Source organism: Bemisia tabaci, chromosome 1, assembly GCF_918797505.1.
Source record: "Bemisia tabaci chromosome 1, PGI_BMITA_v3".
NCBI classification, from domain to species: domain Eukaryota; kingdom Metazoa; phylum Arthropoda; class Insecta; order Hemiptera; family Aleyrodidae; genus Bemisia; species Bemisia tabaci.
The window spans coordinates 83,700,979-83,716,116 of NC_092793.1; the positions used below are offsets into that span (position 1 = coordinate 83,700,979).

The 15,138-nt window shown below is 39.7% G+C and overlaps 1 protein-coding gene across 2 annotated transcripts in view; it reads left to right on the plus strand.

Moving 5' to 3' along the window:
- The window catches only part of stx (ubiquitin-like domain-containing protein stuxnet), a 132,806-nt gene extending 118,210 nt beyond the window's left edge, over positions 1-14,596 (plus strand). For both annotated transcript variants that reach the window (XM_019041819.2, XM_019041820.2), the window contains 3 exons: positions 3,742-3,829; positions 6,634-6,906; positions 13,544-14,596. In XM_019041819.2, the coding sequence (XP_018897364.2) occupies positions 3,742-3,829; positions 6,634-6,906; positions 13,544-13,833 (651 nt within the window). In that variant the 3' untranslated portion in view covers positions 13,834-14,596. The remainder of the gene's footprint in view (positions 1-3,741; positions 3,830-6,633; positions 6,907-13,543) is intronic.
- Positions 14,597-15,138: the final 542 nt, after the last annotated feature.

The following is a 15,138-nucleotide window of genomic DNA, read 5'->3' on the forward strand; positions in this document are numbered from 1 at the left end:
GTTCTCCAGGCAAAAAGAGAACCTACACTTGATGTTAAATACAGTAGGAGAATTCAGTAGTGACATCCAGATGAAGTTCGGGCTCGATAAGTGTAAAACAAGCAGCATAGTCAAAGATGTTTGGTCAGCTCACGAAGGTTATGAGCCTGCGGGACAAGAAGGGAAAATAGAAGGTATGCTTGAGAATGATCAGTACAAGTACCTGGGGTACATGCAAGCGAGAGGAATCCAGCATAAAGATGCAAAACAACAAGTCTCTGATGATTATAAGCGAAGACTCAGGTCAATACTAAAATCTGAATTGTCCGCACGTAATATAGCGCTCGCGATCAATACGTATGCTACCTCACTGCTGACCTACACATTTGGCATTCTCAATTGGTCCAAAACTGAGCTTTACGCCCTGGACATTGCAACGAGGAGGGAATTCCGGAAGTATCGTGCTCATCACCCCAGAAGCTGTGTTGAAAGGTTCCACTTGCCGAGAGCGGAAGGGGGCAGAGGGATCCCAAGTGCGATGCGCAGACACCATCAGCAAGTTCAAAATCTAAGGAAGTACTTTCTTGACAAAGCCAAAGAAAGCAAGTTGCATCAGGTCATGGCGCGTGCAGATAAAAACATCACGCCTCTGAATTTGAAGGATCATACCTTCAACCCAGTAGAAACGCTCCCAACCACAGAACAAACAATCGAGCAGTGGAAGGCTAAGCTTCTTCATGGTCGGTACATTAAAAGACTCCATGAAGACTCAGAAATAGATAATAAAGCTTCGCAATCATGGTTGCACTCAGGAGGTTTATTCGTTGAAACAGAAGGGTTCATAGCTGCCATTCACGATCAAGTAGTTCCGACAAAATTGTATCAAAAACGGATAATGAAAGTAAGGGTCGACAACGTCATGTGTTGTTTTTGCGGAGCGAAAGAGAAAACCCTCGACCATATATTAGGTCTATGTTCCAACTTGGCACCAAAGCAATACCTTGAGCGGCATAATTCTGTGGCAAAGATAATTTATCAAGAACTGGCTAAAGAACACCTCAACGAAACGGACATGAAATCTTACTATGAGTTCGAACCTCCCCAGGTGAAAGAAAATGATATACAGGGTGGCCCAGACCTACCGCGCCAGGCCTTTTTTTCGGTTAATTTGGGTCGCTTGAAGTCCAGGATCGCGGGGATGAATAGGGAATCGACCCCGAGGAATCCGAATTTCATGGTCCCAGAGCCCCCCTGGCGCCCCTTGGGGGCTAAAAGGGGGTCGGTACTTCAAAAATCAAGGTTTATGTCAACATTTTGAAATTATTTCATCGGAATCAGAACGTACGGAAATTTTTAACTTAAATCGACACAAAGAAATCCAAAATCGGCCCATCCGTGTCCAAAATACGGGCCCCTAAAGGCGGGGGACGGAGCCCTTTTCCAAAAAAATCCAAGTTCGTCAAATTGACGTAGAGACTCGGAAAAAATGTGTATCCATGGGTAATCGACCCCAAGGAATCCGAATTTGAGGGTCCCGTTGTCCTCCCAGACATAGTGCTCACGTTGAAGGATACCAAAATTGCCTTTATAATTGACGTCGCTGTGCCGTTGGCAGTTAATACCCAGAGCGCTTACGCTGAGAAGATAAGCAAGTACATGCCTTTGGCAGACGAAATCAAGTGCCTCTGGAAATTGGAGCAACAGGGGAGATTCCTGTGAAGTTGTTTGATAGTCTTAGGAAGATCAACCTTAGAGAGATGCTGTACCAACAATTACAGAAAGCAGCTTTGCTAGGGAACTGCAGGATTGTAAGGCGAGTTCTGGGTGATGGATAGTTACAACTAATCGAAAAATTAACCTGCATTTCAACTTCAACTTTTAAATTTTTAACTTTAATCTTAAAGTTTTAACCCTAATTTTAAGTTTTTTATCCCAATGATAAAGTTTTAATCCCAATTTTCAATTTTTCACTCCTATTTTAAATTTTTAATCCCAATTTCAAATTTTTAACTTCAATTTTAAATTTAAGGACTCTCCTTTGCATTGAATTGCCGGCGGAGGACTAAATATCTGCCGGCCTCGAGCCGTGAATTGAGATGCGAGAACATAATAATACCAAAAATTCGAGTTCCCCGTCGGAAAGGACTATCGTTGGCCAAGTTTCACAAAAATCCGTCGAAAAATACCCCCTAAAACCTGAAATTTCGTCTATAATGCTGTGACGTCACGCGACAGTACGCGACAGGATTGAACCTGTTCAGCGCGGTTAGCGTAAACAACCGCGTATCCCCAATGCATTAGTATAGGGAGAAACAACTTTTCTTTGTCTTCGGCCTCAGCGGCATTTTTTCTAAATTTGATTTTTCAGGCATGTAGAGGTGGTTCTTAGCCTCATTTTTGCCAAGTTTGAAGGAAATTGCTCCGACAGTTTTTTTGTTAAGTGTTGATGAAATCTCGGTACAGTAGCTTTATATGATTAACTAATCGTGATTAGCTCGCTGACACGTCTAGCCGGGGAGTGCCCCTGGACCCCAGTTCGACGCCCGTGCTTCGCGACGAACTTGCGATTCGCTCCGCACAGTTTTTAACATTGATGAGGAGACAACATCTTTGTCTTAATCTTCTTTTTCACCAAGTTTTACAGAAATTGATGTTCTAGGAGTCCAGACCGCGTTTTCGTGCGGGGCCACCATCTTGGATTTGGAAATGTTGAAAATCTGACCAAAAATGCGAGTTTTCCGTCGAAATACACCTCCTAATACCGAATTTCACAAAAATCGATGGATCGGAAGCCGAGATAACAATTTAGACCACGTTCGCCATTTTTGAATTTTGAAAATCGGACCTAAAATTCTAATTTCCCGTCGAAATACACCTCCTAATACCGAATTTCACAAAAATCGATGGATCGGAAGCCAAGATAGCAATTTAGACCACGTTCGTCATCTTGGATTTTTGAATTTTGAAATTCAGACCTTAAATTCTAATTTCCCGTCGAAAAATACCCCTGGATACCGAGTTTCACGAAAATCGGTATAACAGGAGCCGACTTAGCATTTTAGGCCACGGCCGCCATCTTGGATTTTGAGATTTTGAAAATCCGACCAAAAATTCGAGATCCCCCGAGAAAAATACCCCCGCTTACCATTTTCCTCAAACATTCGTCGAAAAATACCTCCTAAAACCTTAAATTTCGTCTATAAGGCAGTGACGTCACGCAACAGGATTGAACCTGTTCGGCGCGATGCGCGTAAACAACCGCGTATCTCCAATGTAATACTATATGGAGAAATGACTTTTCGCTCTTGCGGGCATCCGAGGCAGCGGATTTGAATGGGAAAACCTAAAATATTAATAATCAGAATAAATAAAAATAAAGAGATAAATATAAAAACTCTGACTTTTATTTTATTATAATGATAAAAATTAATAAATTCAGTAGTTAGAAATTGCAATAAAGAGATATATAAAGAGACAATAAAAGAGTTTAAACACCAAAACTCAGAGATTCTTAATAATAAAATCAAGAAAATAGGAAATCATTTTAATCAACTCCTCATTACAATAGCTAAGCGTGTACCAATTTTAAAGGAAATCGCTTCGGCCAATTTTTATCTAGGGGGGGCAGAGTGAGTGGGAACAGCAGCTTTACATAGAGTAATACATATAGAGTAATGTATTGTGCGTCGAAAATGCTCTAGTGGATACCCAGGTGTAAAATGCTACGCGCAGTAACAGATTATTATTTTTTTTCTGTTGCAGGAGGTTACAAGTTCGCGTAGACGACAAGGAGCGATTATCGAAAGTATGCACCACCATGGAAAAGGTGTTTATTCGGGAACATTTTCAGGTTTGTCAAATACTCATTCAAGTCCGACCAATAACTGGCTTAGAGCTAACATACATGGTTCGTTTGACCTGTAAATGTAGTTGAAACGTACTTAATTTTCTTAAACCAGTCTAAATTTATCAACGTAACAAGCCATATCAATCAAAAAAACCCTGCCGCCCAGCTTTTTTGTAGTCTGCGCATTTATCGCAGCATGCGTGTATTTTCCGGAGAGTTTTCACATTTAATATTCCATCATTGAGACACGGGTCGATCATCAATTTCAGTTCAAAATATTCATTATTTCTCGAGTTTCCACGCAACCAATGCCCCCTCCCCCCCCCCCCATTAAAATATATATGGCCGCTTGCACAAACTTGTGAGCTGATTTGACTGAAATATTATAGGGAACTAGTCCTAGTAGGCTTCTAACTACCATTTAAATCTTAGCTTAAAATATTAATTTTTCCACGAGTTTTAGCGCGACTCTCCTCCCCCTTCTTACCCATAAAAACTGCTAACTGTCTTTTAGACGGGAATCGTAAGCCGATTTTGATAAAATTCGATCGGAAACCAGTATTGGTGCATCTACCAACAAAATTTCAGCTCAAAATATTAATTTTCACTCGAGTTACCGCGTAGACAAAATTAACTCCTCCCCCATGTTGGCCCCTTGCGGTACTAAAACTAATTAACGTATTCCAATTTTGTCTTAACAATTAAAAGGCACTGACTACACACGCTGAAAGTTTTGTTTCAAGAAACTCAGAAATTAACCGGCGCTTTAAGCTCAGAAAATTGAAAAAAGCTCACGTTCGTCGGTTGAAGTACATGAGTAATTCTCTACTCTTTTGACTATTCCTGTCACACATATCAATCAACAGAGTTCAGGTAAATTATCTTTAATGCAGAATAACTTTCTACGTCAGACGCATACTCGGAAAACATCATAGAACTAAACCTCTGTTTCCTAGCAGGCAGCAGAGAAGGGCAGAAAATCTCAACTCAGTCCGTATCACACAACTGAGGTTCCGCAACTCAAACGGCTATAGGATGCAGGAAACCGAAGCCAACCTACTTAAATTTAACATTTTTAGAATGTATGGACCTTCCACTTTGTATTTATTTAGTTTGTCCTAAGAATACTGACAATATTCCCGTCGTGAGACGAGGCAGGCTTGTCCAGGGACGAGTTCTATAGGACGCCGTTCTGTTGTGAGCGGGTGATTGCAGCGCATTCTCGTGTACTCGCGTAGGACCCTAGTAAACTCTGAGGATCCTTCCCCCCGAACCTTGACTCATCCATCGCCCGCTCCAAAAGTGAGGTTAAGCCGATTATTGAAAAATGTCACAAAATGCGGCTGAATTCTTGAAAGGTAAGTATATTTTTGGCGTTTTCCGACCCCTTTCGCCACGGGCGGGCCTGGTGCACTGAATGTAGAGGTGAAAAATTCGATTTTCGGCAGATATACGTGATCCTACGGATTTTTGTGAAGTCCAACAACTAGACTGCATTTTGAAATTTGGACCTATAAATTCTGGCTCATCTGAAAAAACACTTATGTGCATAGGGAAACTAATGGCACATACGTTGTTTTTAAACCGGGCTGGAATTTACAGGTCCAAATTGCAAAATGCAGTCCAACTGATATTAGCAGTGAGTGGCGAGGGTCCTTCGCGAGATAGCAGCACTAGTACCTGCTCATGAATTTTACATTGGCTCATACGGGAGTCCAGGGCCCTATAGAACTAGTCCCTGGCTTGTCACAAGGGTTTCATTTTAACTCGGTCCCCCTACTTGGAGACTTGGAGCCACTAGAGTACCTTTATAGACAGAGTATGGCCATTTCTTTTCCGGTTTTTCATTGGTCGCGTGAAAATAGGCTGATACGATGTTCTTACGGCCGTAAATAAACAAACAAGATGGCTGTTATCAGCAAGCAAGATTGAGGTTATGCACATCTTACATCCTCCTGTGATAAAGGTGAAAGGCGATTTAACAATGTTTTCATGCATTTTTCGTGTGCTATTCGTAGATATGCTAGTTTAAATTGTTACTGCCGCATAATTGAAATTTTTGTGAAATTTAGCTTCTTATCGATGTTAAGGTGAGCCGCCATCTTGTTTGTTTATTTACGGCCGTAAGAGCATCATGAAGCCTAAAAACTCGTTAACCAATCAAAAAGCGGAACACTTTTCCCGTAGTAAAAAGATACGAATGGCCATACTCTGTCTATAAAGGTACTCTAGGAGCCACCAGGGACGCTGTTTGTAAAAAACAAGTAGTTGTTGTTATTCAGTGTGATCCTCTTACCTCACCTAATATGTGCAAACGCCGTGATGACTGACAAGAAGGTGTTTAGGTATATTTTTTAAGTGTGAACGTTAAAATCATCCTGAACCAGCCCAACTCTGTCCCTGCATTATAATGAGGTAAACTTCAACAAAATTCAACTAGTTTTACATTTTTAACGTAACACATTTGTGTGTGTGAGGGGGTGTGTTGGGGTGTGTGTATGTGTGTGACAGAAAATGAATGGCACATATATTCATGATCTATGACTCAAGATCGGTGTTCCGTACACTGTCCCAGCTCCAAGTCCCACGATGAGGGAGATAGCAATAGTGGAGGTATTCCCTTCGGAAAATACACTAACAAGAAACAGGTTTAAAGAGGGGTAAAAGGTTTTGAAAGTTTTGTTTACTTGTAAAAGTTTTTTCTTTTTTTCATGAAAATCCTACAGACACCATGATTATTCTGTGCATGATTTGTTTTTTATTTCTTCTGCGAATTCGACTTAGAATTGACCATCCGCTTTTTTCAGGGACACTAAATCCAGCTCTACAAGATCGGTTTGGGCGGCCAAAAAGAGACATTAGTACAATCATCCACATCCTGAACGACCTGCTCTGTGCGACGCCGCAGTATCGTGCCTCTCGGAGTAGCAGTTCTTCTTTCTCCTCTTGTGCCTCCCCTTCTGCTTCCGCAGAGCCAACGGCTGCTGTAGGCTCCCCTTCTGCCTATGTCAAGACCTTTGCCCCCACCTCCACTCGCACAGATTCCTCTATCCCTTCAACAGTCATCACAGACCCAACTGGTAAGTGTAAAGGCTTAATCACCAAAAAAGAGGAAAAATCTCATCGAGAATATGAAACCTTATCACCAAATTATGTAGGTAATGTATTATGTAAAAATGAAAGTACCCGGTAAAATTTATCACCTTAATTCATATTAAGCGAAGTTATCATAATGTAACTCCTTCATCAGAACGCATAGCGCAGATTCCCGCCGTTACGTGTACACAATATCAGCGTATTATGTAAAAATGAAAGTACCCGGTAAAATTTATCACCTTAATTCATATTAAGCAAAGTTATCATAATGTAACTCCTTCATCAGAACGCATAGCGCAGATTCCCGCCGTTACGTGTACACAATATCAGCAATTTTAATCCTAAGAATGGGCATTTTTCTATGCAGACATGTCTCTGCGCTTGCGCATTCCCTTCAAAAAAGTTTGTTTTCATTGACTCACCAGGTTTTGGTTGTATTGGATGACGAAATTTTATTTTCTCACTTTGTTGCTCTTGGCGCTTAGCTTATTATGCGTCACACCTTAATATGCTGAAGTTCTCGGAATTTACTTGTGAATTTAGCATCCTGATTTTTGCCCCATTTTTACTAAAGCTGTCTCTTTTATCGCCATAACGATGTGCTTAAACAGCACTCTGATAGCAGCGATAGCTAAGCTATCCTGCAGCAACATATGGAGGTTAATAGATTGAAATTTTAATTCACATGGTGCTAATGCTGTCAAGACAAAATTACACTCCAGGCACAGTCAAAGAACACTTTGATTAATAAAAAGACTGGGTGATTATTAAGGCAGTTGCACAGACCAAACCCAAGGACATGCCCAATCCAAGAAGCAGGCTTAGAAACTCGGCGATTCAGTTTCTCACTGCAAGAGGTGGAACTATCGAAAGTTAGTCAAAAACGACCCACATTCGAGCACACCTACTTTCTCTGGCCCAATGGGAAACTCTTACATCGACCTTATAATTGCTTCCTCATCGATTCAAAATCGTATCACCGACTTAATAACCCACACCGAAGAAAATATGGGTTTTCATAATTCTATCACCTTCAAAATCAGCTCTGAATCAAACAGTCCAAACCCACCTCGCTCCAGGGAAGATTCTCACCAAGGATGGTGGCTCAAGAAGGAGAAATTCCAAGATTTCACCACCTATACTAAGCAAGCTGTAAAAAACGCAACCATCAACACTGTTCTTACTGCTCTTACTTGTCTGCAAATAATCACTCAAGCTTGTGACAAGACTTTCAAAATAAAAAACATCCATAACAGGAAAAAATCCATCCCTTGGTGGAATGATGACATACATCAACTCAAAAAAAAATGTTCGTCGACCAGGAGACTTATCACCCGAACAAAAAATAAAGAAGACAGAGATCGTCTTTTCAAAGAGCTCAGTTTGGACAAAAGGAATTTACGCTATGAGATTAAAAACGCAAAGAGACAACTATGGACTGGCTGGATAAACGAGCTAGATAAAGACATTTGGGGTCGTGCATACAAAATCAGGAAAAGAAAGCTAAAATCTCCCCCTACCCACGACCAAGCATCCCTTTCAGACCAGGAAGTTATAGCCGCCATCGATAAATTATTTCCAACTCATGAAAAATGTAACTGGCCACTTTTCGTACAAGAAGATTTCCCTGATATCACTATCGAAGAACTAGACAGAGCCCTCTCACGGTGCGCTTGAACTCACTTTAAATGTGACTTGAATGTACATCAAAAATTCAAGTTGGAGGTTGTAGTGGGGTACTCCCTGATGGGTTTTTGGGCAATTTCGAAATAGGTTTAATAATAGGTTTAATTAAATAATCGCATTTTTGTGGTGTTTTAGGGGTAAAATAGCAAAATTGGCCTTGGGACGACGAATTAAACTCTCCCTCATCCTTGCCCTGACCGATCTGAATTTTTAGTATGTTTTCACCTGGTATAAGATGTGACTTTTCTGAAATTTTCATGCCCATACACAATTTTTTGCCCCCGCAGCAGCGTCGCCAAGTTGCGGACTCCTAAATATCGAATTTGATGATAAAATGAAGGTTTCGAAGTGTGATTTCCATTCAAATTCAAAAATTCAAATCGTAGGTTGTAGTAGGGTACTGCCTGATGGGTTTTTGGCCGATTTCGAAATAGAGTGTTTGAGATTTTTGAAAAATAATTGAATTTTTGCGGTTTTTTAAGGGTAAAATAGCACACTGGGCACGGGGCGGCAAATTAAACCTCTTCTCTCTCATCCTTGCCGTGACCGATCTGAACTTGTAGTATGTATGAACCTGGTATAAGATGTGACTTTTCTGAAATTTTCATGCCCATACAAAATTTTTTGCCCCCCGCGGCAGCGTTGCCAAGTTGCAGACTCAATAATATCGAATTTGATGATAAAATGAAGGTTTCGAAGTGTGATTTCCTCCAAAATTTCACGAAAAATGTGCAATCTGAAAGTTTTCGATAAGAAAAAGCATATTTGAACAATTTAGAGTTGCAGCGTTGCCAGCTTCACGATTTAAAATTTATCAAAATGCTCTGAATCGCGTTGCAACCTCAAGGTCTGGATTGTTATTTCGTTCAGAATTGGTGAAAATTGGAAAAATGGCTCACCAGAAGATTTGGAGATGTGAACTTCTTTTTAACTCAGGCTCTAACTGGACACGGCGCTTTTATTAATTACCTCCATCGAATGAAAATATCATCATCCCCCTTTTGCCCGTACTGCCCAGATGCTCTTGACACTCCGTAACACTCTCTGTTCACGTGTGGAAAATTTACTTCTGAAAGAGACCTTTTAGAGACAGAAATAAAAAAGACATTTACCATCGATAATTTTCAAAATTGTTTATTAGAATCTAAAGATAGTTGGTTTAAAATTTGTACATACATAAAAACAGTCCTTAGCAACAAAAAAGAAATGATAGACAAACAAATCTATACCAATGCATGCCAACAGGCGGATTCCGGTGTCGCAAACCTAAACCCCCGCTGATTTCCAGTAACTCTTTTTTACTGTTTCTAATTTTCAGCTAAATTAGCTCTCAAACTATATCATAGTCCTATATTATTATTGTTCTCTAAATCCTTATTTGTCATTACTCACTGGGCTTTGGCCTAAATCCTTATTTACTCACTTTCATTGTAAGTATAATTTTGTAACTATTCTCAAGCGACAATAAAAAAAAAAAAAAAAAAAAACTATCGAAAGTACCACTTACGTTAAGTTGAAGGGGTGAATTACTGATTTAGAGAGTACTAAATCATTTTAGGATATTTTTGAAGAGATTTAAAGGAAGGTATTGGAGAATTTTCTTCTTTCAAATTGAGTGTAAACAATCTGCCATTGTATGAAAGCTTAACAGTAAACAGGATTGCCTACCAGAAAGTGATACACCAAATCGACTCGGAGTTCCTAATCAGTCATTTGAGTATGTTTTCGAAATGAAATTCACGAAGATTTCAAGATTCAAAATTGGAAATCAAGCTCCAAACAATTAACCCCTCAAACTAATTGAGCCATTCACTTCAAGTTGGAAATAAATGAAACAGATTCTTGAATAACTCATAGAGAGAAGAGTATTTTGTTTGAAATAGTTTTTAGTTCTAGAATCGAATGGTAGTATTGATGTATTGAATTGTTCGCGACGGAAAGTATTGATTAAGTCTCGAAAATTCCGTGTCAATACACACTCACACAGAAACCTTCTTCTGAGAAATCTTATGAAAATTCTTTCATACATCAAAAACATATTCAAGTCATGAAACTTCTCATTTAAATCCAGTTAAAACATGGCGGACCTTACTGCTTTTTCGATATTTTCGAAACTTTTGCATTACACTAACAGCTCGACCGAAAAGAAAGTTCTCTCCAGTTGGTAACTGGGAGAACAAAACTGTGCTTGCCTCTGATGATTCATTATACAGGGTGGGCATAAAGTAACTGAAAAGTGTCTATAACTTTGGAACAAAGAGAGATAATAGGGTTCCGGTTTGGACCATTGTTCATTGTGGCAAGGGGGTAACTTTTTCAGGGGGGCTCATTAATGGGGCCTCCCAAGGAAGAGGGGGGGGGGGCAACTCGAGATTTTCAAATGGCAACCCCCCTCTTTGTGATACATTGTTAGAAAGAGAATAAAAAACAAGAATGTTCGCGCAAACCGTAGATCAATCCGACTTTACGTTCCCGAGTTATTCGCGATTAAAGTTCAATGGACCACTAGACAAGGTACGACTTTAAGCAATCTGATACATGATCCCTAACCAGAATTTCACGTAGAACACGATTCGCACAACGAAAATTACTGAAACTAACTCCTAAAGAAGATATTAACGTTTTTATTTCACATTGGTTACGAAGAATTTGAACTGCCCGCTCACAAGAAACTCAAAGCTCTACGTGAGTCAAATTGCGCACTACAACGGTTTCAGCAAGCTTCTCAATCGAGCAATGTTCATTTCCCACCATGTGCTGTTCAAACTATTAGCAATTTGCTATAGCTAAGCCAAAGCGTCAAGATTGAGGTTGCCAGATTTTTATATCGCAGAAACTGTCATGATAACGTTTAGCGTGCGATGTGAGTCACGTAGAGCATTGAGTTTTCATGAGCGGGTGGTTTGAACTCACGCATCAAGAATAATTAAATATCTTCGTAAGGAGTTGTTTTCGGTAATTTTCGTTGTGCGTATCGTGTTCTACGTGAAATTTTGGTTAAGAAACATGTATCAGAATGCTGAAATTCGTACCTTGTCTAGTGGTCCATTTGGATTAATTTTCAGAAATTGATAAGTCCTGTTAGAAAAGTCGCAAAGAGGCCATCTGTTAAAATTCGTAGCACTACTATTTCATTCATGGCTACGGTATTGGAGTGCGTGCCTCTCATCAGTTGGAGGGGGGGGGGGGGGGGGGCTCGCTGAATTTTACATTATCGGCGTGCCGCCCCCCTCCCCCCCCCCCCCCCCCGCTTCAAAGTGCGCTAAGAGTCATGACATCGGCTGCCATTGTAGACACTGATTGCACTTTAAAACGGGAGAAAAACGCCGATACTGTAAAATTTTCAGGCAGCGAGGCCGCCCCCCCCCCCCCCCCCTGCCCGCGAACTGATGAGAAGCACGTCCTCCAATAACTTAGCTATGAATGCAATAGTAGTGCTACGAATTTTAACCCGTAGATTGCCTCTTTGAGACTTTCCTAACAGGACTTATCAATTTCTGAAAATTGATCCAAACTGAACTTCAATCGCGAATAACTCGGGAACGTAAAATCGGATTGATCTGCGGTTATCTTCCCTATAAGTAAAACTAAAAAAATAAATCTGCAGGAGAAGTTTGGGTATAGTTAGATTAGATTAGTTTATGTCAGGCCATGTACGGTTACATTAGGTAAGCAAGGTGAAAGGTAGGTAGGGTAAAGTCGGGGTAAGTTAAATTCTGTGGAAGTGGGTTAGGTCTTGTAAGGTAAAGTTGGGTAAGGTTACATTAAGTTAGGTTAGAATGAATTAGAGTAAATAACAGAAAAAGAACAAGCCTTGATTTCTGAAATATTTTTTAGAGGGAAGTTTTAAGTTTGACATTGTGATTGTTGACAACGTGATCATCTTTCATAGGAGTCAGAATTTTTATTTTTGGATGATCATGGTGTCAACAAAAACTTAGAAAAACTGTTTGTTGACAGCTCGATCACTGACACCATACTATGTAATCTAAACTTTGATAGCTCGTGCCTCGCGTACCAATAGTATTTCTGGGAGGTACAAGGTGTCAAAATGTAAGGAAAAGTACGACAAATAGAATGAACAGCTTTTCGTTCGAATCGAGAATCCGGCATTTGACGATGTACTAAGGGTTGAAAAAAAATTGGCCCTTAAGAAAGTGTGAAAAATGGCATCATTGTAATTTTAATTATCTTAACGATCAAATTGAATACATATTTCAAAAGAAAGTAATTTTTGAAGATTTTTAGCTCAAACCGCACTTCAATATCTTTTCGTTCGAAAGATATGGAACTCAATGGTTTTTAACTTGGCAACACTGCCACGCAGAAAGAAATTATTTTCAGGCCTTGAAATTTTGGGGAAAGGCGTATCCTATAGTAAGGAAGAACATAATGAAAATTGGTTAAAATCCAGGAGGGGGAAATTTTGCCGATTTTGCTTACACCCCTTCCTCGAAATTTTCACGGCCGTAAACGCATTTTCTGGCGGGTCCAAAAATCGGATATCGCGATTATCCGGCCGGATACGGATACCCGCTTAAATCTTATCCGGTCGGGGTCCGATATCCGGAATTCGGCTGAATAATCCCGATAATCGCCGGATACCCGGCCCAACTCTAGTTGTATTTGTATTTCAGTTACCTTGTCCCGTTTACTTGAAAACACTAAAAACCGAACCGGCAAGCTACTCTGCCTGTTCTCATGAAACCACCTTCAAATGTGCATGGGAATTTTTGGTGATGGGGGGAGGGGATAGTGACGGAAGCATTGTTACTGGAATATAGGTTTTACAAGTAATTCCTCGCTTTTGGAATTCTAATTTTGGCTTGCATGAATTTTTTGAATTTCAAAAAATTGAAATGAAACCTTGTGTCTTGGCAACTTCTGTTTCTATGATAGCTCTTCTTAAGGTAAAACTTTTCATCTTTGTTCCAGATGCGCTGACTGAATCCATAGCTGAGTCACTGGAAAACCAAGCAACCCGAGGGAAAATGGAACGTTTGAGAATGATTATGGAAGAACGAAGAGAACGTAGAAAAGCTAGACGTTCAGCTCCTTACAACAAAAACAATTCCTTAAATCCGTTAGATTCTGATCAGCAGCATACACATTGGTCAGCTAAGTCAGAAACACAAAGTGTTCTACCCGACCCGGATCCCACATTACCCTTGGAAGGTGAAGCTCCCGTATGTTCTGAATTATCACCAGAGCCTGTTGTTGCCTAGTTCCTTTCGTCAAGTCGAACATTTGTTCCAGATATTTTCTTTATTACCAACGCAAAATGATTACTTTACATGTTCGGGAGGGAGTCTCGATCATGCTTCATTGCTCTCATTGTGAGGAAAAAAAGAGGAAGAAAGAAAAACTGAGTTGAAATCAGTTGATCCTCATTTTATTGTCATGAAGTGCTCTCTTAAATTATGATTATTATTTTCCCAAACTTTCTTCAAAGTTTCCAAGAATGTGATCCCAGGGTGATAAAGGGTAAAGGTGAACTCAAGTTTAGCAGAGAGAAACTGAGCCACAATGTATTTGAACTAAGAAAAAGAGGTTAGAGGTTTAATTCCTCCTCAAGGCTTTATGTCAAAGAAGAATGATTTTAGAACCTTCTTTCACTTTCTAAGTATACTTTCTTGATCTCAAATTCTAACAAAAGAAAATATATAACTAGTTAAGCCCAAAACTACTTCTCAGCCACTTTACTTAATGATGTACTGAGCTTGAGAAAAGGAGAGAGGGCCTTCAAAACAAAACAAGAAGTGGTTCATCATGCTTATTAAACGTTGAAATTTCCTTGAAAAGTATTGCTCTTTTCATTTTTTTATTTTATAGTAGGGTTTCTCTTTTTTGAAAGTGATGTGTTAACATGTACTTGTTAGTGCCAAGTTAGTATGACTACCATCAGTTTATCATTGCCTCAATCCTATGAACATGGGCTGGGAAGAATGAAATTCTTGAAAAATAAACCAGTTTTCCAGCTAAAATAAAGGTGAGTATATTTATTACAATGCCTTTCCCAAGAGAACAGAGTTGGCCTGTTTCTAGAAAACTATTAAAACTATAACCTAAAACTGCTCGGAGATTTTACCAAGAACTTTCTAATGAGTCCTTGTTGAGTTCATTTGACCGTCAATTCTTTGTTTTATGTAGATTTTCTGGAAACGTACCAACATTAAAAAATGGTTTAAAAAATTCTCCAGAATCTTCCAGTCAATTTTCATTATCTACGGTCACTTTGTTTGGATACAACACCAGGAATTAAGTTGGCAACCTTGTAGTTGTTCAGAGTGATCCAAAACCCAGTTCTCCCCACCCCTTACCCCCCTCCTAGAAGTGTCCTTTCCACCCCCTCTAAACTTTTTACCTAATGAAGGTAAAGATTTGAAACTTGGGGGATGTCTTTAGGTCGAAGGGAGCTACTTTTTGACCCACATAAAATTTTCATGAGGCAACGGACCTAAATTTTTTTCGAATGGAAAGTTCCTCCCTTACACTACCTCGTTCACAAGAGTTTAAAAAAAGAGATTTCA